At 40.3% G+C, this 26,000-nt stretch overlaps 1 protein-coding gene across 1 annotated transcript in view; it reads left to right on the top strand.

Annotated features, from left to right (window-relative positions):
- Positions 1–26,000, top strand: part of tmem8b (transmembrane protein 8B) — a 225,618-nt gene that overhangs the window by 76,321 nt on the left and 123,297 nt on the right. The window contains exon 3 of the mRNA XM_063018330.1: positions 21,728–21,935. Within this exon, the coding sequence (XP_062874400.1) occupies positions 21,728–21,935 (208 nt within the window). The remainder of the gene's footprint in view (positions 1–21,727; positions 21,936–26,000) is intronic.

Below are 26,000 nucleotides of genomic sequence, written 5' to 3'. Positions count from 1 at the left end.
TGTCATTATTATCGTTATTATCAATCATTATTATACTGTATTATTAATTATTATTATTATTATTATTATTATTATTATTATTAAGCCATCAAAATTTGACAAGCATGGCTTATACAGCACACACTAAACAGCATAGGCAGCCCTGTTTATTAAAGACGAAGCAGCATTTCCACTCTACAGCTAAAATCTATGCAAAAAAACACCTCAAATATAAATATTAAGAATGCTTTGCAGAACACAACACATGGTCTTTTTAATAATAAAAAAGGAGAACCAATGACACTGCACAATGAAATGTAGTACAGACTAATATGTTCCATCCATCAATATCTTTTAAACAAAGAGTACAAATGGTAGATTAGAGGTCACCAAATACCAGGCAGCAGTCCAGATCTAAACCAAAAACTCAATTTAACCTGATTACCAATGGATCTTTTCTCCTAGAACCATTCCCATCATGAACCATCCATCTAATCAAAAATATTGTTTACATACATATGGAGGTGGAGAGGACAAAGTAAACAGAAGATAGGCACCCAGGTCACGCAGGCAATTGGCAGTGCCTGCAGCAGACAAAAATTGGCCACTAAGTCCGCTGTGTGGGAAAAGACCAAACTAAAAAGAAGGTGGGGTCTTCGATGCTGTGTAAGGAAAGACACACTAGACCTAATTTTTAGGACTATGTAAAAAACAATGTGTCAAAGCAGGTCACGGACACCAAACATGCAAGGACAATGAAATTAATGCTAATAAAATGTCAGTAAAAGCACTGACATGAAGACGTCTGTTAGTAGACTTAAGTGTCATTAAATAATACAAAATATAACCCTAATGTAAAAAAAAAAGCCATCAACACGGTGTGACAAACCATAAATGTCAAGGGCTCCTGTTTTTCATCTGAACTATTACTGCTGCTGTTAATAATGTCATGCAAGTGTACGGTTATAGTCAAAGGTTAACATAAACTTGTAAAGGACATTTAAATCATGTCAGTTTAAGGATTTCAGCTGTTTTCTGGCAACTCAATGATCTTAAACTAATAAGAATGTGGGTCAAAAATATAAATATATAAATGAACAGCAACTTGTGCCCATAAAATATGCCTGGTTTGTCACATCCATTAAATAAAATAAAATTAATAAATAAAAAAGGCTGAAATAAATTTAGCTGAAAAGTATCCATCCACTCACCCACCCACCCACATCAATCCTTCTATCTATCCATCCAGCCATCCATACACTTACCAACTCAAATCAAGCCATCCATCCATCCACCCACACGAATCCATCCATCCATCCACTCACCCACTCACTCAAATCAATCCATTCATCCATCCAGTCACCCACTCAAATCAATCCATCCATTCATCCATCTACCCACACAAATCCATCCATCCATCCATCCACTCACTCAAATCAATCCATCCATCCATCCAGTCACCCACTCAAATCTATCCATCCATCCACGTGAATCCATCCATCCACTCACCCACTCAAATCAATCCATCCATCCATCCAGTCACCCACTCAAATTAATCCATTCATCCATCCACTTACCAACTCAAATCAATCCATCCATCCATCCAGTCACCCATTCAAATCCATCCATCCATCCAGTCACCCACTCAAATCCATCCATCCATCCAGTCACCCACTCAAATCCATCCATCCATCCAGTCACCCACTCAAATCCATCCATCCACCCACGCGAATCCATCCACTCACTCACCCACTCAAATCAATCCATTCATCCATCCAGTCAGCCACTCAAATTAATCCTTCCATCCATCCATCCATCCATCCACTTACCAACTCAAATCCACCCATCCACATTAAGTATAAATAGATTAAGCAGGAGACAAAGTTTACACCCAAAGCACTTCAGAAGTGATGAGTGGACAAATCTGTGGAAGCTTGCAGCAACTTTGCATTACGGGAGTCATCTTTGATCATGTCTCCTCAGCAGGATTGCATGAGGGAATTTACTGAGATCATTAAACATTTCTTATGCCCAATTTACAAATAATTAAGTGGCTTGATTTAGCACAATTTGCCCTATATTTATACAACTAGCACTGAATGGCATCATTGTGTACTTACTTTTCTTACTTTTTTTTTTGTGTCAAGTAACACTGGCGGTGACATACTAACACAATAAATAAACCAGTGATAAATTGTTATGATTATTATGGTTTTTAGATAATAGCAAAACTGCCAGGTATCTTAAAATATTCAGCAGGATGGGCAATATGACCAAAATTCACAAATACAAAATCAATCATAGTACACACAACCAACACAGTAATGACATACACTTCAATTATAGTACAAAACTCCAGTACTAAGGTGGAACAAAATCAGCAGAACAGAAAAAGGAAAGTGGATAAATCACACTGCAAATAGGCCAAATAATTTTCTTGTCCTCACAACATCAATAACAAAACTCCACTAATTAAAGATCCTCTTATGATCATTAACCAACTTTTCACACCTAACTACCGTCTCCTCTAACCAGCACCAGGAGGTCCCATTACTGGCTACACGAACAAAACCAGACACCTATTCTGCTGTCAGAAAGCAGACTGTAATTATGGGTAGATACTGTGGGGCGCTGGGGAGAGATAAATCAGGAAAGATGAGGCCATGGGCATAGTAAAAGGCAGCAGGATGACTGGGGGCCAGTGGAAAGCAGCCACACGCCCTTGCTTTGGGATCAATACCTTAGTGCTGATACAGCTCTGACAACTCTAATTAGACCCAGTATGGACCTGGGAGTTGGAGTGTTGCAGAACTCCTGAGGTTTTACCAGCACGTTCTGTCTCGGATTAGTCAACTTCTGCTACAAATCTGAAAGTTCCCCTCACTGTGTATATGTGTTTGCAAAACACTAATTGCTTAAATCACATACTGTATGTAACATATACATTCATCTCATCAGACAAAAAATTGCTTAACTCACATATGCTACTGATATTTATCACATCATAGACACCAGTTGCTTAAATCACTTAACCACATACACATTTATTGTCTCTACACACAGATATTCATTCTTCATGGTTGCCATTGCTTTGAGCCCTACTTTAACAATGAATAGACCAGTATATATTAGGTCTCCCCCCTCTCCCCATCTGCTCCGGCCTGGCTGTCTGATTGAAGATTTTCCAATTGTAAAATTCGGGGTGACCCTTGAATCAAAAAGTTTGCCCACCCATATTTGTTATCACTAACTTTATAACAAGTTCCCCTTGCTGTGCAGGCTGCAAATGTATACATTTGCAGAGCCCGTTTTTTTAACTCTGGCCTGACTGGAACTGGAACATAGATATAAATTTAGTCTCATTTTGAGGAACACAAGCTAGGGTTACCTTTGTATTTCCTCTTGGTATTCTGGTACCACAATTTACTGCATGCACTTATTTTGCACTGAAAACAAAGCATTGTCAGGTATTGAACTTTGGGTTGTTTATACTCATTGATTTGAAGCAACATGGCAAGTATTAATGTGATTTGTTTGATATAAAAATTGCCAGCACTGATACAGAACAGCCTTGTAATATTACAACTTATAAATACTATAATTAATAACCATAATTAATTAATAGGCATTTTATGCTTTTATCAGCAAATAAAGATTTGAGCGTCATGGTTCACTACTGATAAATATAGAAAAGAGTAATTGATTGCATTTTCTGCTTTAGATCTGGCAAGTTCACAGTATCTTTCACTTTTTCTTCAATGTCCAGCATGTATTATTAACTAACTGTCTGGTTATAAATAATTAAGTTTAAGAACAACCGTTATAGAGTGATGTGTGCATTACAGTTGTAAGTTGTAAAAGTAAAGTAAATAGAATAAAGTTACTTAACAGCTGTACTGTGACCACATACCCATGCCACACTCATTTTAGGAGTATTAGGATTATACTGTATTTTCATAGAGAATATTTGCAGACATGGGTGTAAATGTGCTAAAGATATCAACTTAGGCTTAAATCACATACGTCATATACACATTTATCACATCAAAGACATTAATTGCTTAAATCACATATGTAACGTACATATATCACATCAAAGACACCAGTTGCTTAAGTCACATACGCCACATACACATTTATCACATCAGACATTAATTGCTTAAATCACATATGTAACGTACATATATCACATCAAAGACACCAGTTGCTTAAGTCACATACGCCACATACACATTTATCACATCAAAGACATTAATTGCTTAAATCACATACACCGCATACACATTCATCACATCAAAGACACCAATTGCTAAAATCATTTATAACATAAGAGGCACCAATTGCTTGAATCACATTCATCACATCAGACACCAACTGCTTAAATCACATTCATCACATCAGACACCAACTGCTTAAATCACATCCATTACATCAATTACACCAATAACTTAGTCACATACACCACATACACATCACATCAAACACACTAATAGCTTAAATCACATACACCACTTACGCATTTATCACATCCAAGACACAAATAGCTTAAATCACATATGTAACCTGCACATTTATCACATCAGACATTAATTGCTTAACTCACATACGCCACATACACGTTCATCACATGAAAGACACAATTGCTTAAATCATTCATGACATACCAATTGAATAAATCACATTAATCACATCAAAGAGACCAGTTGCTAAAATTACGTACGCCACATACACATTCATCACATCAGACAGCAATTGCTTAAATCATTCATCACATAAGAGGCACCAATTGCTTAAATCACATTAATCACATCAAAGAGACCAGTTGCTTAAATCACATTCATCACATCAGACACCAATTGCTTAAATTACATGAATCACATCAAAGAGACCAGTTGCTTAAATTATGTACATCCTTCATCACATCAAAGACACCAATTGCTAAAATCACATTTACCACATCAGACACAAATTGCTTAAAATCACATTTACCACATCAGACACAAATTGCTTAAAATCACATTTACCACATCAAAGACACCAATTGCTTAAAATCACATTTACCACAAAGACACCAATTGCTAAAATCACATTTACCACAGACACCAATTGTTAAAATCACATTTATCACATCAGACACCAATTGCTAAAATCACATTTACCACATCAGACACCAATTGCTTAAATCACATTTACCACATCAGACACCAATTGCTCAAATCACATTTATCACATCAGACACCAATTGCTCAAATCACATTTATCACATCAGACACCAATTGCTTAAAATCACATTTACCACAAAGACACCAATTGCTAAAATCACATTTACCACAGACACCAATTGTTAAAATCACATTTATCACATCAGACACCAATTGCTAAAATCACACATGCCACATCAGACACCAATTGCTAAAAATCACATTTATCACATCAGACACCAATTGCTAAAAATCACATTCATCACATCAGACACCAATTGCTAAAATCACATTAACCACATCAGACACCAATTGCTAAAATTGCATATACCACAGACACCAATTACTAAAATTGCATATACCACAAAGACACCAATTGCTTAAATCATTCATCACATCAGACACCAATTGCTCAAATCACATTTACCACAAAGACACCAATTGCTTAAATCACATTTACCACAGACACCAATTGCTTAAATCACATTTACCACAGACACCAATTGCTTAAATCACATTTACCACAAAGACACCAATTGCTTAAATCACATTTACCACAGACACCAATTGCTTAAATCACATATGCCACATACACTCTTATCACATCAGACATAAATTGCTTAAATCACATCTACACTTATCACATCTATATTTATCACATCAAGGACACCAATTGCTTAAATCACATATATTTATCACATAAAAGACAATACTTACTTAAATCACATCTATATCACAAAGACACCAATTACTTAAATCACATATGCCACATACACTCTTATCACAGACACCAATTGCTCAAATCACATCTATATTTATCACATCAAAGACACCAATTGCTCAGATCACATATTTATTACATAAACGACAATAATTACTTAAATCACATCTACATTTATCACAAAGACACCAGTTACTTAAAACATATGCCATATAAACAACAAACCATCAAAAATCCTCCCAATAGAATACACTGTATCTAAATTTTACATTTGCTGTCCCAACTGTGGCCTACCAAACATGCTGCCTTTCTGATAAATAAAATAATAAGCAGACCTCCTACCTTAAGTTCTCAGCTGTTTCAGACTGTTGGCTGTAGTTTGTCCACTGGCCTTACAACAAGTCTTTGCTGGTTATCCATATCAGGTGAAGTTGGTTAGATTCATCCATTTAAACAGGCTAAAGAAACGATATCAAACAAATCAATAAAACCTACATCTAATAAAATTAAAAAGCACAATTCATTTACAATTTAACATTGATTTTACATTACATACATCAAACAGTGAAGAAACCTCAGCAGTTTCAGACCCAACTCCTACTAACAATACTATAAATTACCTGCCACCTGCTACCTGCAAATGGCTCCACCTATCACTTGACTTTGTTTGAAAACCAGGGCTATTAACTAGCATCGCCTCTTAGTGGTTGGGGGTGGAAGTATAACAGCTAAAGTGACATTGAATTTTGATCATTTTAGTTGACACTACATGTACTGCCATAAGAATGTACAGTATATACACACCGATCAACCATAACATTAAAACCACCTCCTTGTTTCTACACTCACTGTCCATTTTATCAGCTCCACTTACCATATAGAAGCACTTTGTAGTTCTACAATTACTGACTGTAGTCCATCTGTTTCTCTACATACCTTTCTAGCCTGCTTTCACCCTGTTCTTCATTGGTCAGGACCCCCACGGGACCACCACAGAGCAGGTATTATTTAGGTGGTGGATCATTCTCAGCACTGCAGTGACACTGACATGGTGGTGGTGTGTATGAGTGGATCAGACACAGCAGTGCTGCTGGAGCTTTTAAATACCGTGTCCACTCACTGTCCACTCTATTAGACACTCCTACCTAGTCGGTCCACCTTGTAGATGTAAAGTCAGAGACGATCGCTCATCTATTGCTGCTGTATGAGTTGGTCATCTTTTAGACCTTCATCAGTGGTCACAGGACGCTGCTTACGAGGCGCTGTTGGCTGAATATTTTTGATTGGTGGAATATTCTCAGTCCAGCAGTGACAGTGAGGTGTTTAAAAACTCCAGCAGCGCTGCTGTGTCTTAACCGCTCATACCAGCACAACACACACTAACACACCACCACCATGTCAATGTAACTACAGTGCTGAGAATGATCCACCACCTAAATAATACCTACTCTGTGGTGGTCCTGTGGTGGTCCTGTGGTGGTCCTGACCATTGAAGATAAATTTTACGTGACCCTTTTTGCAAGTTCACCACTCTGCACCAGCTTACTGACTTCATCCTTGCACAAAATAGCAAGATTTGTACCTGCCATGCTTATAAATATGCTTTGACCACAAAAATAAGGTCCACAGACTCCAGCAAGCAAGTTATGCAAAAAGTGAAAGGTGTGATGATGATGATGTGGTTCGATAACGTGTCCTGACTGACATGTCTGCATGCTTTCACAGCATCAAATGTAACAGGATTAGACTGCAAACTGTCAGATCTGATCCCATATAATCCAGCCTTTCAGGCCAGTGTCACTCTCGCACTGAAATCCAATATCTGATTAGTGCACTCCTACTTCCAAGCTGTTGATTTGTTGACGTACTGGTGCACACAGTACAGTAATGATCGCAAATGAGGCTTCGTATAGAAGAGTCACTAACCAAGAACATCATCACAAAAACTAAGGTGGACAGTAGTACCCATGTTCCGGCACATTCTAATTAATAGCAGTTTTCGGGTGGTTCAAGATGTAGTCCATCTGTTTCTCTGCATGCTTTGTTAGCCCCCTTTCATGCTGTTCTTCAATGGTCAGGACCCCCACAGGACCACCACAGAGCAGGTATTATTTAGCTATTGGATCATTCTCAGCACTGCAGTGACATTGACGATTGATGGTGGTGGTGTGTTAGTGTGTGTTGTACTGGTCAGAGTGGATCAGACACAGCAGTGCTGCTGGAGTTTTTAAATACCGTGCACCACTCACTGTCCACTCTATTAGACACTCCTATCTAGTCGGTTCACCTTGTAGATGTAAAGTCAGAGACGATCGCTCATCTATTGCTGCTGTTTGAGTCGGTCATCTTCTAGACCTTCATCAGTGGTCACAGGACGCTGCCTATGGGGCGCTGTTGGCTGGATATTTTTGGTTGGTGGACTATTCTCAGTCCAGCAGTGACAGTGAGGTGTTTAAAAACCCCAGCAGCATTGCGGTGTCTTATTCACTCATACCAGCACAACACACACTAACACAATTACTCCTCCACTGCTGGGAAACCCTGTTTGCATCTGAGGAGGGTGTATTTGCCCGACACACGCTCCCTCATACTTCGGTGGATTCGTGCGTGAGGTCAGTCTTGCACAAGGAGAGTCATGCACTGGTGTGTTCCTCCACTTTTGTAAAGGCACTTCGGAGCCTTCCGTCCAGGCACTGATAATTATGCCAGCCACTGGGTGCCCAGCAGACTGGTAGCAGAGATAACACTTAGACTCGGGGAGTTCGGAATCCAAATGCTGGTGTGCTCGCAGAATATCCCACTGCGCAACCAGGATACCTGAAGGACATTTTTTAAAAACCTAATAAAGTAAAGGGACAGCACCAAGTGTGATAATGGCCAGTAGACAGTACTAATTATACAGTATGTACTGTATATGTACATACACTGACCAGGCATAACATTATGACCACTGAAAGGTGAAGTGAAGCACTGATTATCTCTTCATCACGGCACCTGTTAGCGTGAGGATTTTAGTGAGTTTGACAAGGGCCAAATTGTGATGACTAGACGACTGGGTCAGAGCATCTTCAAAACTGTAGCTCTTGGGGGGTGGTTCCCGGTCTGCAGTGGTCAGTATCTATCAAAAGTGGTCCAAAGAAGGAACAGTGGTAAACCGGCGACAGGGTCATGGGCGGCCAAGGCTCACTGATGGACGTGGAGAGCGAAGGCTGGCCCGTGTGGTCCGATCCAACAGACGAGCTACTGTAGCTCAGATTGCTGAAGACGTTAATGCTGGTTCTGATAGAAAGGTGTCAGAATACACAGCGCAGCGCAGTTTGTAGCGTATGGGGCTGCATAGCTGCAGACCAGTCAATTAGGAAGGTGGTCATAATGTTATGCCTGATCGGTGTATAGAACTCCAAATCAGGAAAAAAAAAAAAGTTGCAGTTGCAAAAGGGACAGTGCACAAAGAACAAGCGTTTTTACAATTACTTTGATTTTTATTTCATTGCAGACAGTATAAACCCAAGATATTTCATGTTTTGTCTGTTTAACATTTTGTTTATTAATAAACATCCATTCTTGCATTTCAGACCTGCAACACAATTTAGAAAAAAAGTTGGGACGGTAAAGCATTTACCACTTTGTAATGTTGCCTTTCTTTCTGTGTGTGTGCGACACTCAAAAGACGTTTTGGCACCAAGGATACCAAGTGATGAAGTGTTTCGGGTGTTATTTAGTCCCATTCTTCCTGCAAACCGTCTTCAAGTGTGCAAGAGGGTTGTTGTTGCATTTTTCATTTTGAAATTCTCCACACTTTCTTTATTGTGTGTTGCCATTTAGTTATTCATTTAGTTTCCATATCAGGTGAACCTAGAGCCTTTCTTTGGAACAGTGGACACAACAAAGTAACACCACCTAAACAGGATCCAGTCCGTTGCTGGTTTAAAAATAAAAATCATATGGGGTGCTCAGGTGGCACAATAGTAAAATACGCTAGCACACCAGAGCTGGGACTTGGAATGTATCGTATCTGGTCTCGGCTCTGCCTGCCGGCTGGGTTGAGCGGCCACATGCACAACGATTGGCCTGTTGTTCATATAGTGGTGGGGTATTAAAGCCGGATAGGGACTAATGCAATGACTAATGCAATTACGACCTCTGCTGGCTGATTGATGGCGCCTGCACAGAGACGGAAAAAAGAGTGCCGTCAGGGTGCGTCTCTCCTTACACAGTGCTGATCCGCACTGCACTCGTCAAAGTGTAGGTGACAAGATGCATACGGCTGCTGCCCACGTGTCGGAGCCACATGGGTTAGCTTCGTTCTCCTCGATCAGAGGGGGGATCGGCATTGGTGGAGAGGAAGCATGACGCAATCGGGCAACTGGACGCGCTAAAAAAGGAAGAAAAGGGGGAGGGAATGCATAAAAAAGCAAACAATGACAAAGCACAATGGATTATGTAAGAAAGTATAGACGTTTAAGGCATGTACAGCTGGGACAAGGCGCCAGTTCATCTCAGGGCACAACACACTTCTTGTGGATGGTAGTCCATCATGGGGCACAACACACTTCCTTAGTCATTTAAACTCTTATCTACTAACAGTTGTAATGGACAAATCTCACCCCAGCCACCATCTGTTTGAATTATTACCGTCAGGCAGACGATATAGGACTATCAGGACAATGACAAACCGGCTCAAAAATAGCTTTTACCCCACCGCAGTACTAACCTTAAATATATCTATATAAGGTGATTTTAAACACATGGGACTGTGCAATTTTACTAACAATGAGACTGTTAATTTTTGGACAATGTTTACAAACTGTGCATTTTCGGACAATGTTTACAAAGGGTAATGTGCAATTAAAATTACAAGGGTAATGTGCAATTTTGGGGCAATTTCACAATGTTTACTAAGGGTAATGTGCAATTTTTCCACCAGCTTGTTACTGACAGAAAGTATATTTTTGTGTGTTAATGTTATTGTGTTATTGTAAATTCTGTTAATTTTTGTAAATGCAAATCTTGGTATTTTGTTCTAGTTTTAATTCTAGTTTTTCTTTAAATGTATTGCTTATAACACTAGAGAGTATTGCACCTTAATTTCGTTATACCTGGTATAATGACAATAGAGATATTCTGATTCTGAGTTAGAATAGTAGACCAACCTGGTGCAGTGTTTTTGGAATATTTATATTTATAGAAAACCCATGAGCACACAGAGAGAACACAGCAAACTTCACAAACTTACACCAACGTTCATATCATTACGCTATCGTTCTCCTGTGTCCTAATTAAAATTAAATGACTGGTTTGAGCTTGAAGGGTGTAAATTCGATCATGTGCTCAAGCACTGTTGAGAATACAGTGACTGAATCCTTTGCCTCAAGTGAAAAAAGAAAAAGGGGAGAAAATGCATAAAAAAAAAAGAAAAAAAGAATGGGCGTTCATATACTTTTGGCAATAAATCTAGTTTGAATCTAAAATGTGAATGAATTGGTTGTTTTGCCCTGTAAATAACTGCTTTAAATATGAAAAAAACACCTATCAATCTACATTGATTCATTAATTCATTCATTTATTCCTTACTACCGCTTTATCCTATTAAGGGGTGCAGTGGGTCTTATTCACTAGGTGAAAGGTAGGAAACACCCTGGACAGGTTGCCAGTCCATAACAAGGTAAACACACACACACACACTCATACCTAGTGGGACTTAAGTATTACCATTTAACCTGACTGCATGTCTTTGGGCTGTGGGAGGAAACCAGAGCTTCTGGAGCAAACCTGAAAACGACCCTGACTGCTCCACCTGGGAATCACACTTCTTACCATCAGCTTTGCTCTGCTTTTAATGGCTAAACAGGCTTTACACACATTTTTGAAGTATGTCTGTGCTGTTTAGTTGTTATAAAGTATAAAATGTATTTTGTTTAATTGATGTTATACACCTGTTAGAAATAAACGTGGTTAAAAACCTGACCTTGATAATCTTGAAAGGTGTCCACGTACACCAAATGTATATTTTAACCATATGTGTATCTACAAACAGCTAGAGTTTGTTCCTTAATCATTTAAACCTTCTAACATGCCTCTGATTTCACTGTCAGCGAAAAGCTTAAAAGAAATTGAATCAGAGTGTAACGCATCAGCTGTGTCCATGTTGATTTGATCATACAGGACAATTGCTTTGCCGAGACCTGTGTTAAATCTGGGGTCAGACACTGTCTAACACTGATGGCTGCCACATTAGTTCACCAAAACGTACAAAGCCAACGACAAATGGAGCATAACAGCGTTTAACATGCTCTGGCTTTGATAAACAAACCAAAGCTTTAAAGCCCATATCTGACACTTAACATGTCATTCCCTGATGATCTTTACCTACAAGGACAATCGGCAAACAACAAGAAACAAACCCATTCTGACTAACCTACAAATACACTAATACCAGCAGTTTTTTGGTGATTATTAAACACATTTATTACTCATATACAGTCCAGCTTAGACATATGTGTATATGTTTGTATTTAATAACTTTAAAACATTAGTACACTTTGCTGGGACCCTACATGTACAATCCGCTTCAGGTCAGTTAGGGTGGCCTGGACTTGGCTGTGAAAATCTATTTAAATCATAGCAAATATTAAGAACACCCGAACATGGTGCATTTCCATGGGAAACAACACTTTTCTCACACTAGTTTAAATGTACTGCTCACAAAATGATTGCAAACTGAAATCTATTTATTTATTTAGATGTTTTATGCCCTGCTAACACAACGGTAAGTTAGATAATTTTTATATCAGTGTATAGCCCTAGTCAGGTATTTAAATATGTTGTTTTTTTAGATGCATACTTTTAGACCAATTATTTTAAAGAAATTGAGGATTCTTTCTATTTTTACTTGGTTAAAATTTTTTTTCTTGTAGTCTTGGGTATTGCTTTAGATTGTTGTTGCTGTAAGTAGCAGGATTCAGTTAGTATATGTTTAATAGAAATAGGTATTTGGCAAATATTACAGAGTGAGGGAGCTTCCCTCCTTACAAATCAAGTCAAGTCAAATTTATTTATAAAGCGCTTTTTACAATGAACATTGTCTCAAAGCAACTTTACAGAATCCAGGACCAATGGACCAAAAACCCCTTTTGAGCAAGCCGAGGGCGACAGTGGTCGGAAAAACTCCCTGAAAATTACAGGAAGAAACCTTGAGAGGAACCAGACTCAGCAGGGACCCCCATCCTTCTTGGGTGGCCTGGAGGATACTTTAAATAAATAGGATTCACACAAATCATATAAACACAGAATTAAATTAAACTGATATGAGTTATAACTAGCAAAAAAATAATTGGAGTTCTTCATCGTTCAGTCCAGTCTGTGATAAAGTCCGTTGTAAGTTCTGGGCATTTTTGGTGCAAACACGCCAGGTCCCCGTCACATCTAGTAGAAGCAGCATTGTTGGCACTGCAGTCTCGACTTGCAGTCTTTAACCTCGAGAGGGTGAACAGGTTTCCGTCAGGACCACCTCGGGGTAAAACAACAGAAGATGTAGTTACATTGTGAAATCGTTAAGAGTAAAATGTCAGTTTTACAGAGAGTAGCACTAGACTCCGGCACCCCTAATTATTACAGCATAACTGAAAGGAAGAGCGAGCAGGTAACAGTCATGAACCCGCAAGCTCTGTGCCTTTGTCTATTTATACACATAGACTAATCAAAAGCCTGAGTAAATAAATATGTTTCTAAACTTGAACATTGAGACTGTGTCCGAGTCCCGGACAGAGGCAGGGAGATTATTCCAAAATTGTAGAGCTTTGTAAGAAAATGCTCTTCCACCAGCCGTGATCTTTTTAATTCTAGGAACTATAAGTAACCCTGCATCTTGTGAATGAAGTGAACGTGCTGGGCTGTAGTGATCAATAAGTTCACTCAGATACTGTGGAGCCAGACCATGTAGCGCTTTATAAGTTAGTAAATGTATTTTGTAATTAATGCTGAATTTAATTGACAGCCAGTGTAGAGATGATAGAACAGGACTGATATGATCAAACTCCCTAGTTCTGGTTAGCACTCGAGCTGCTGCATTTTGAACCAACTGGGGTTTGTGTATGGATCTACCAGAGCATCCAGTTAGAAGAGCATTACAATAATCTAACCAAGAAGTTATAAACACATAGATCAGTTTTGCAGCGTCATTAACAGATAGTATATTTCTTATTTTAGAGATATTACACAAATGAAAGAAAGCAACTCTAGTAATATTATTAATGTGAGCATCAAAGGAGAGATCTGAGTCTATTGTGACACCCAAGTTTTTTACATCCGAGCTGGGAGTAACAGACAAAGTGTTTAGGTTTAGCACCAGGTTAGACAACTTATCTCTCGCAGCCTTAGATCCAACAAGTAATACCTCCGTTTTAAAAAATAAATAATTGCATTTTAAATACAATTCTTTGTGTATTATTAGTTAAATCGTTTGCATTTTGTTTTTAGGATTAAGATCAGATGATTTTTTTAAAGGACAACACTGGTCTGAAATTAGCACCCTGAAAAGTGTGTGGTTAAAAAAAGATGTGACGTTATGGTATTTTAAAATATTTCACATGTAATAGGTGGTGCAGGTGCATTGATAAGTTTTTATATAAAAATATAAATCTTGCAATACTAAAATGACATAAATGATAGTGGAATTTCTATACATTCTCTTGGATTTATACAGATAAAATATAAATGATTAATATAAATAAATCATATACAGAATCATATGCAGAAATGGCAGAAATGGCAATACAGTATGCATGCCCCCGTTGGCAAAGGGAGATAAAGTTCTGGTTATGATATGCACCTCAAAATAACTCGTACAAGGTCCTTTCATGGTCACATTGTGAGTTCAAAATTGAGATTATGAATGATGGTGGTGCATAGAGCCCTACATTAAAATGCCTTCAGGTGTAGCAGTATGGTTGCCTGAACACAATAGTGGTTCCAGAGAGATTTAGGCAAAATGATGGACATACAAGTAATCAAAGATTAATTCAGAGTATAGAGTATAGACTATTCTATTCAGATTGAGATAGTTTTCTGATTAGTTGTACCCTGCTCATTCATCTATGATGCTGGATTTAACCAAAGGCTATGGGCAGATTACCTTTACCCCTTTTTCCACCGACGTGGCACGGAGCCCGTTCCGGTTCCCGAACTTGACTTTGAACCGGTTCCACGTGTTTCCACTGGAAAAAAGAGGTTCCAGACAGAGAACTAGCGGGCCAATCTGGCCCCACAGAATACTTGGTTTTTCAGCCCGAACCGTGACGTCCGTCAGTGGGCGTGTCATGTTGTACAGCATAGCGCGTTAGCAACAATGGTGTCAGCTGGTCTCTCATATGGAGCGTAATGCTGCATTTTTATCTTTTAATGTTCACTTGATTACATTTTGAGCCAGTTTGCCGCTGATATTTTCAAAGCGCCTTTAAAAAAGTGAATTGTGTGATATTATGAGATAAAAGTGACCCGGCCAGAACGAAACACGCTTAACGGGAAAAATAAAGCGTGAAGCTTTTTCAATTCCCCGAGCTGCATAAACAGACGTGAGGTAAATCCAGTTAAACACAGATACATGTGGTATTTTAGAGTGGATTTGATGTTTATTTCACACAGATGTTTGTTCGTGTTGTGGAACTTTAGCGATGTTTCATCGCTCGAGCCGAGCGCTCAGCTAATCGGCTATTTGCGCCGAGAGTCACGGTGAAAGCGAAGCGCAAAACTCTTCTCACGTTAATGAACTAAAGAAAACAACAACTAAAACAAACACGTCACGTCTTCTTATCACCGATAGTTAGATTGATGCTTTTTAACAAACACACATAAAAACAAACATCTGTAACAGCAGCACAAATGCTCGCACATAATCCACACACTCCGCCATGTTATTACTTCTCTTAACTCTTAGTAAGTAACGCCCACCGTTGATGACACTGCTTGGTTCTCAAAAACTGGTGGAAACGCGAGTCGGTTCTCTTCAGAACACCAAGGTTCAGAGAAACCCGAACAGAACCGGTTCAAGAACCATGTTTTTTTTGGTGGAAAAGGGGTTGTCTCCTCAGTCTTAGAAAAAAGCATCCTTCTCCACCCCATTTGGAATGAACCAATTTGTCATATCTCCCTTTGGCTTTTTGGGGCACTGGTCATACAGTATTTCAAGAGCTGAGAGACAAGGTTCCGTGCCTGCAGAACGCATATGCCCTGGCATAGATTAAAGAAATCTATAGCAGGGACTGGGAGTAGCATATGCAACATGTGCAAGCAGTTCCAAAATCTTTTGGATGAGCCGGCCAGTCCTACAGCAAGTCCAGAGAAGTGTGCGCCTGGTTATGTTATCTGGGCTTCCACATGGGACATGAGCAAGCTGCTATTTTGGCCTGTTCGAGCCACCATCTGGTGCTGAACCTTAGTGGAAAACCATTGTAAATAATTACAGCACACTTAGAGGAAGCCCTTACTCTCTGTTAGTACTTGCATGGGCCCACCTACCTGCTGTAACTTTCAGCTCGGACCACACCTGCCTGTTATGGCACCATCACAGTAAAAAAAAAAAAAAGAAGCCAATTCGTGAACTACACATTGGTATCTGCCTCTACAGCAAAGTCCAGTGTGGTCAACAAGCCAGAGGCGCAAATGGTGCTGGCATACACCGACCAGACATATCATTATATAAGACCACTGACAGGTGAAGTGAATAACACTGATTATCTCTTCATCACGGCACCTGTTAGTGGGTGGGATATACGTATAAGGCAGCAAGTGAATGGGCGAGCGTGAGGATTTGAGCGAGGATGACAAGGGCCAAATTGTGATGACCAGACGACTGGGTCAGAGCATCTCCAAAACTGCAGCTCTTGTGGGGTGTTCCCGGTCTGCAGTGGTCAGTACCTATAAAAAGTGGTCCAAGGAAGGAACAGTGGTAAACCGGCGACAGGGTCATGGGCGGCCAAGGCTCATTGATGCACGTGGGGAGAGATCCAACAGACGAGCTACTGTAGTTCAAGATGCTTAAGAAGTTAATCCTGGTTCTGATAGAAAGGTGTCAGGATACACAGTGCATCACAGTTGCAGGGCTGCTTTGGGAGCAAAAGGAGGACCGACACAATATTAGGAAGATAATTAGGTCATAATGTTATGCCTGATCGGTGTATTTCCTCTCTCATAGTGGTGGAGTCAGTCACAGGGAAGATGGTTAGACCTGTGGAAGTGTATTATCCTATATATTTAACCCTTGCTTTATTTACTTTGGTGTGTCTGTGCTTTACAGAGGCAGTGTGATCAGCCATGCTAGCTAAAACATTCCTGTCTAGTTTAGCTGAAGAACATGTAGTTTACGCCAAACGTTTATGAATTGTTTTGTAGTTAATTACTAAGGTCAAATTGGCCAACCGGAGCGATGCGTTCCTCTAGCTGGTCCAAACTATGTGCACGAGTACACCATCTGCTAAACTGAGCTTATAAAAGGGAGAAACCACTGTGTATGCTATTTTAAAAACAGCCAAGCTACAAGGGACTTCGAAACAATAAAGCTTAGTTACGACTAGGATACACAGTAAATTTCTGGCTACATACACTGATCAGCCATAACATTAAAACCACCTTCTTGTTTCTACACTCACTGTCCATCTTCTCAGCTCCACTTACAATATAGGAGCACTTTGTAGTTTATACAGTTTCTCTACATACTTTTTATCCTGCTTTCACCCTGTTCTTCAATACCCAGGACCCCCACAGGACCACCACAGAGCAGGTATTATTTAGGTGGTGGGTCATTCTCAGCACTGCATTGACACGGACATGGTGGTGGTGTGTTAGTGTGTGTTGTGCTGTTCTGATGGAGTTTTTAAACACCTCACTGTCACTGCTGGACTGAATATAGTCCACCAACCAAAAATATCCAGCCAACAGCGCCTCATATGCGCAGCGTCCTCTGACCACTGATGAAGATCTCAAAGATGACCGACTAAAACAGCAGCAATAGATGAGCGATCGTCTCTGACTTTACATCTACAAGGCGAAACAACTAGGTAGGAGTGTCTAATAGAGTGGACAGCGAGTGGACACGGTATTTAAAAACTCCAGCAGTGCTGCTGTGTCTGATCCGCTCATACCACTCATCACAACACACACTAACACACCACCACCATGTCAGTGTCACTGCAGTGCTGAGAATGATCCACCACCCAAATAATACCTGATCTGTAGTGTAGTGGAACAGCATTAAAGGGGGCTAACAAAGCATGCGGAGAAACAGATGGACTACAGTCAGTAATTGTAGAACTACAAAGTGCTTCTATATGGTAAGTGGAGCTGATCGGTGTACATGATGCTGATACTGGTGGATAAGATTAGTTTGTGTAGTGCAGGTACTTACAATCTCCAGTCAACCAGTAATGATTCAGTGGTCAGAGCCAGCTGACACCGTCAAAGGGTAGAACGATAAACGTTCAATAACTGCTTTTAGGATTTGGTATCATATCTTTAATTTGATTTACTTTTTTTTGTTTTGCATGTTGTTTCTGTTCCTCCAATTAAGCTCCCATTGCAGCCTAGAATGAGCACTGTTCCATCATAGTACCCTTCAAAAACCCAGGCATTTTCCAACACACTATCATAAGAGTTGGAATATTTGTTTGCAACTGAGTTCATTCATTATTTAGTATTAGTCTCAGTGCTCCTTTTCACTTCCTGTAAAGGAGAAATCGAATCTTCTGAAATCAAACTGATGTGAGAATGATTCCCAGTAGACTCCCTGTTTCAGTCTCTCTCTGTCTCTCATACTGTTGCTTGCTCACATGATTAAATATGCAGCGCTTGCTTGTTTGATTTCTAAAGAAGACAAGACAAACACACAGGCGTCGTGAAACCCAGTGTAAAATTAATGTCTAACACACCACTAACAGTAACAAACAGCAATAGACCATACATGTTCTTTGAAAGTGGCAGACAGAGTATCACTACTCGACCAATACTGGTACGAGACAGACAAAATTTTGACTGAGATTTTCTCAATTTTAGGCTAATGATTAAGAAATGTTGGGACCAATCCAATGTCCCCTAGTAGCCCTATTGTCCACATTTTAGTTTTTTACATTTAAAACTGCTATTGCATTTATTTTCCATCACTCAATCATTAATCTAATTGTATTATTTGCTTAATTCTGGTGGTCAGGATCACAGTAAGTCTTTATTCCAGGAATACTGTTGTGTTCTTTTATGAAAGAAAAGACTCAGATCACCAACTAACAGTTACTTATTTATTCAATATGATGAGAAGATCAAAAGTGTGTTCCCAGCTGGGGGCTCTCTATCTCCAACCACCATTAGCACACAAGCATCAGGAAAGTTGAGAAGAGCAGCCCCGAACCTTCCTGACAGGAGTTTAAGTGTTCTTAACCACACCTACAGTCCATTTGTCCATTTCTTTGTTTCAGTCCATTTCTTCTCGTCACCTCTTCCATGGGTTTGCTGCCAGTTCCAGAATTGTTGTGCCCTTGTTTACACCATATATGGACTTCCTCTGGTATATTGTCAATTCATTATCTTACACAATGTTATCCGACTCCGACTCCTGCCCTAGTACATTGAGTTACATTGAGTGCCCTCAGCTGAGAACCATAACATAACAATTTTGATAAAGAAAACACCCATGTAAAGGGTTGAATTGCCACAGTTGACAGTTGGACTTTCAAAACCCCAACAGTTCAAAACCCCAACAGTTCAAAACCCCAATAGACCACTGAAGTGCGTCATTCTGTAGTCCTCGTTATGCCCATATTTGGAGACCCGGGTCTAAGTCAGATTTCCTATGGGAAAAATTAACGGGGTTTTCAAAAAAATCGACTCTAACGCATCTTGTGCTAAATAAACATGTTCAGAACCCTATATGTTTTGTCCTGTGTACATTTTTCTCCTGTACATCACTGGATCCTCTAAATTACGATGTTTTTAAAGGATCGTAATACTAATAATGCTACACAAAAGCTTATGCTACTGCGCATTAATTAGACGTCACTAAACTACACCGATTGAATTGCCGGAAAGAGCAGCCCGCTTTTGTTGAGTACAACCAAAGGCGTAATCCCAACCACCCTTGCTTTCTACTTTAATGTAGCTAGCTACTAAAAATATAAAGTAAAACTTGTGAATATCACTGCACTGTTACACCGGTGAATCGCGCTGCTTCGTGCGCTTATTTAAGAGGCTTATAAAAGAAAAAAAAGAAAAAATGTAAGAGGCTTCCAGTCTAGTGACGTCAATTCAGTGTGCAGTAGCATTAGCTTACATGTAGCAATATTCATATTTTGACTCTTTAACGACTTCATAATTCAAAGGATCCAGTGATGATAGACAGAAGAATCTCCATATAACAAAACATAAGAGCTCTGGAACATTTTTTATAACTACAGGATGCGAGAGAGGCAATTTGCGAAATCCCCGTTCATTTTTCCTATTCAAAATTTCTGTTAGACCCGGGTTACCAAATATGGGCATAATAACATGGCGTGGACTACAATATGACGACACGACTTCAGTGATCTACAGTATATTTCAACAATACCAGATATGTTTAAAGTAGCCAGTCCCTGGAGTACCAACAGTGCTTGCTGCCTAAACATATATGTACAGTATATATAAAAGGGATCTCTGTGCATTTGGCTATAACTTTAGTTTAACCAAATTTAATTGACACCTGGGGCTCAATGTCACTAGCCACACCTAGGCATTATTGATTCCAGACCTGTTGAATATAAACATCACTTGAATAAGTGATGTTATTATTATTATCTGTTATTATTTAACACTTACAACAGCTTAGTATATCACATATTGCATATCTCATCTACAATTTTAATTCTAGAAGACTTCTTAAGTTTTTTATATGACATACTACATTATCTATCTATCTATCTATCTATCTATCTATCTATCTATCTATCTATCTATCTATCTATCTATCTATCTATCTATCTATCTATCTATCTATCTATCTATCTATCTATCTATCTATCTATCTATCTATCTATCTATCTATCTAAAACCTGCCTGCCAATGTAAGACAGGCTAGAAGGTCTCAAAAAGCAACACATGATTTCGCTTTCATTAAAATCTACCAGTCTGGTAGGGCTACAAAGACATCGCTTAGGCTCTGGGAATCCAGTGAACCACAGTGAGAGCCATTATTCACAAAAAGAGAAAACTTGGATGCATCGACGAGTCATCCAGGAGGTCACAAAAGTACCCAGATAAAAAGAACCTGAAAAACTAGAAGGCTGACTGACTTGCCTTAGTTAAGGTCAATGTGCACAATTCCTCATTAAGGAAGAGAGTTGCAAAATGCGAACCACTTGACCATAAAGAACACAATGGCTCATCTTGCATTTGGCAAAAAATAGAGTCCTATGACTTTTGGTACAATATTCTGTGATTTGAACATCAACAGAACATCATACCAACAGTCAAACATGGTTGTGTGATAGTGTGATGGTCTGAGGCTGCCTTGCTTTAGTAGGACCTGGACAACTTGTCATTATTGATTTAGCCATGAATTTTGCTCTGCTTTCCCTAAAAAATCATGGAACCCTAGAAAAGAATATCTGCCAATCAGTTTGTAACCTTAAGCTCAAGTGCAATTGGGCTAAATTTTATCTTCAATAAATGCAATGATCATTTTAATGCTGCATTTTGTATTTACTTGTGTTGTCTCTGTCTTATATAAAAACATAATGATTGAATACTTGCCTTCACTCACTAGATAAACGATGTGTAACAATGCCATTTTTCTTTTTGTGCTTGGCAGGTACTTTAGGTCAGGAGCCCCACCAGTCATCAACCCCTTGAACACCCATTTCCCGAAGGACACCATTGTCCCGGGGTCCTTTGCTGTCACACTGACTTGGACGCTGCCCAACCGTACCACAGGGGTGTTCAATGTCACCAGTCCTCTCCCTGGAGATTGGTTTTTGGCTGCACACCTACCAAAGGATGAAGGAAAAATCTCTGTCAAGGTGAGACTGGGGTACAATCTAATAAAGGGCTCATGTTAACTGGATTGGGGTTAGTACATAATGTATGTATTTATATGCACATATATCAGCACTTAGTATTTCAGTACTTACCAAGCCCAACCCTGCTTAGCCTAAGAAATTAGAAATTCCTTGGGTGGTGTGTCTAACCTGACCACATATATACAAACGACTGGGTCAAAGCATCTCCAATACTGCAGTTTTTGTGAGTTGTTCCCGGTCTTCAGTGGTCAGTATCTGTCAAAAGTGGTCCAAGGAAGGAACAGTGGTAACTGGTTCTGATAGAAAGGTGTCATAATACACGGTGCATCACAGTTTGTTGCGTATGGGGCTGCATAGCCACAGACCATTCAGGGTGCCCATGCTGACCCCTGTCCACCGCCGAAAGCGCCAGGAATGGGCACATGAGCATCGGGACTAGATCTCAAAGATGACCAACTTAAACAGCAGCATTAGATGAGCGATCGTGTCTGACTTTACATCTACAAGGTGGACCAACTAGGTAGGAGTGTCTAATAGAGTGGACAGTGAGTGGACACAGTATTTAAAAACTCGGTGTATATATTTTAAATACAGTGTCTACTCACTGTCCACTCCATTAGACACAACTACCTAATCGGTCCACCTTGTAGATGTAAAGTCAGAGACGATCGCTCATCTATTGCTGCTGTTTGAGTCGGTCATCTTCTAGACCTTCATCAGTGGTCACAGGACGCTGCCCACGGGGCGCTGTTGGCTGAATGTTCTTGGTTGGTGGCCTAGTCTAAGTCCAGCAGTGACAGTGAGGTAAAAAAAAACTCCTTTAGCACTGCTGTGTCTGATCCACTCATACCAGCACAACACACGCTAACACACCACCACCGTGTCAGTGTCCCTGCAGTACTGAGAATGATCCACCACCCAAATAATACCTGCTCTGTAGTGGTCCTGTGGGGGTCCTGACCATTACAGAACAGCATGAAAGGGGGCTAACAAAGCATGCAGTCAGTAATTGTAGAACGACAAAGTGCTTCTATATGGTAAGTGGAGCTGATAAATTGGACAGTGAGTGTAGATGCATATATGCAGTGGAATTACAGCAGTCAGAGCCACATTCCTTTTTACCTTAGAACATAAAAAGAAGAAAAGACGGAAAAACAAAACAGGGTTATAGTCGGGGTCAATCGTCCATCAAGGGATATGCTTAAATTATTATGTGTCAGAGTGGCTTAAAATAGGGTCTAATAACTGCATTCTGCAAGTCAACCCGGTTGTTCAGCAGGATACAATACAGTATTTGTTTTGTTCCCCTCTGGGAAAAGTAAAATGGAAATAAAAAAGAAACAGCAAATGGAAGTCATTTATATGAGTTGTGTTCCTACACTAACATTCTGAAAAATCCTACACTAATTACCCAACGATATTTGTTTACGACTGCTATTATCTTTCACATAATGGATACGCAACGAATGGAATTGCTGCTTATAAACATTTTAAACCAAATGTGCTTTTCATTGTTTGCTAACATCACTTATTTGCTGTGCAATACACAATAAATACTTAGAACCTCCAACTCCAAAAAAGTTGGGACACTGTGTGTAAAATAAAAACAGAATGCAATGATTTATAAATCTCATAGACCCATATATTATTCACAATAGAACACAGGACACATATCAGATGTTAAAAGTGAGATGTTTTACCATTTAATTAACTCATTTAGAACTTTTTCGGGATTGGGGTCATACACCGACCAGACTACTGACAGGTGAAGTGAATAACACTGATTATCTCTTCATCATGGCACCTGTTAGTAGGTGGGATATATTAGGCAGCAAGTGAACATTTTATCCTCAAAGTTGATGTTAGAAGCAGGAAAAATGTACAAGCGTAAGGATTGAAGCAAGTTTGACAAGGGACAAATTGTGATGACCAGACGACTGGGTCAGAGCATCTCCAAAACTGCAGCTCTTGTGGGGTGTTCCCAGTCTGCAGTGGTCAGTATCTATCAAAAATGGTCCAAGGAAGGAAGAGTGGTAAACCGGCGACAGGGTCATGGGTGGCCAAGGCTCATTGATGCACGTGGGGAGTGAAGGCTGACAGATGAGCTACTGTAGCTCAGATTGCTAAAGACGTTAATGCTGGTTCTGATAGAAAGGTGTCAGAATACACAGTGCATCACAGTTTGTAGCGTATGGGGCTGCATAGCCGCAGACCAGTCAGGGTGCCCATGCTGAACCCTGTTTACCGCCGAAAGCACCAACAGTGTGCACGTGAGCATCGGAACTGGACCCCAGAGCAATGAAAGAAGGTGGCCTGGTCTGATGAATCACGTTTTCAAAACTGGTTTGAGGAGTTGACTTGGCCTCCAAATTCCCCAGATCTCAATGAGGTGAGGTCTTACTTAAAGCATCATGCCTGTTTAACATTCCTATATCATGCTGGTCATGTGACCGCATCAATTTGTCTTCCGCTGCTGGGGGATCCCTGATTCCAGTGGAGGTGGGTATATTGCTGCTCACGCCTCCTCTGACCCGCGTGCACCCCTTAGCAGAACCCTTTTTCACCCATGCATTCTGCACAGGTGCCTCGCTATCTGCCGATCAGGGTCCCTCCCCACCCACATAGTCCGGTCATCCCGCCCTGACAGAAACGTGTCTGCTGCAGGCGCTGCCGATTATGCCCGCTAGATGGCGCCCAGCCGACCTGTGGCATAGCCAAGTGGCCTGTGGCGAAACCGAGGAGTTCAGAATCTCGGCGCTGGTGTGCTAGAGGAATATCCCGCTGCGCCACCTGGGTGCCAACATGCTTCATTTTAAAAACGCACGCATACTAGGTATTTATTTTGCTCCTATTTGTGTGGTATCGCCCCCAGCCTCGAGTTTCGCCATATTGGCCTGGAGGCAATATTAAAAACTTTGACTAGTCATTTCCAATACCCCACCTCCATTCTGACCAAGGAGAGCTGCAGACTATCACACGCTTCCTCCAGCAAGCACTCAGACACCAGCTGCTTTACCCCCCCCAGTCCCGGGTTTCTACACAGAGCAACACATGGTACATAGAATCACGCTCTACTCCATGGGACCCCTCCCTCAACGATTCGGTATTCAAAGGTATCCACATGCAGCAAGGTTAGGTGCATTCGTTGCATAAACCGCATCAATTCTGGTCAGTGGAAGTACATTTTTACAGCAGGCCTACAGAGCACTAGCGCAAAATCACAGCAGAACTCATTATCCCAGCGTTTCCGCTAGCTGGAGATACTATTAGCGATCAGCAGTGACCGAAAGCTCTGTCCGCTGACGGTCTGTCTGATCCTAACCACACTTTCTTGCTGAATCACTGAGCTAATTGGGAGCTGTCAGACACTCGGAGCTACGAGTTCACCCAGTGTACCAAGGGTCAATTTAAGCAAAGGGCATAAGGGAGGAAAATGCTATAGTCTAATGTTGGGTCGTCTCCGTTTTTAGCTTGTCAGCAGGACAGAAGCGTTCACCGTACTCGCCATACTTTATACATTAAGTTGAGCCAGAGGTTGTTAAACTGAAGACAGACTTGGAGCGTAGTGGATGGTAGAACCTAAACCGGTAGTTCCCTGGAGTGTCAGCCTTGTACGGTTCAGAACACACCGTAATGGTGTTTCCGGGTAAGGACGCCGCAGGAAAGGGATCTGACCCACCTGGTTGCATGGCAACAATATTTAATACTGTTACACTCTGTCTCATGAAACAGATTGCAAGATGATCTGAGTGAACGCTGATCAAGTGGTGCATTTTCCCATTTTCTTGCCATGTAAAATGGATAGGCGGGGAACTTTATCAACCTAGTACATTCTCAGCCATCAATCATGCCATTACTGTAAGTGGTGTAAGCTGAATAAAGGCAAGAGAGGGCAAAGTGGAGACAAGGACCTTGTACGATGTATGACACGAAGAGGCTTGAGGCAACAGAATTAACTGTGTGGACATTTGAGGGAACTGCAGAGGCAGCTATAGCCAGTGTTGCCAACTTAGCAATATTTAGCGACTTTTCAGACCCCTCTAGCGACTTTTTTTCCAAAAAGCG

The sequence above is a fragment of the Trichomycterus rosablanca genome, chromosome 21 (genome assembly GCF_030014385.1).
Source record: "Trichomycterus rosablanca isolate fTriRos1 chromosome 21, fTriRos1.hap1, whole genome shotgun sequence".
In the NCBI taxonomy this organism is placed as follows: domain Eukaryota; kingdom Metazoa; phylum Chordata; class Actinopteri; order Siluriformes; family Trichomycteridae; genus Trichomycterus; species Trichomycterus rosablanca.
Note: the sequence above shows the minus strand (reverse complement) of the source record. Positions and strands in the feature narration are given on the sequence as shown.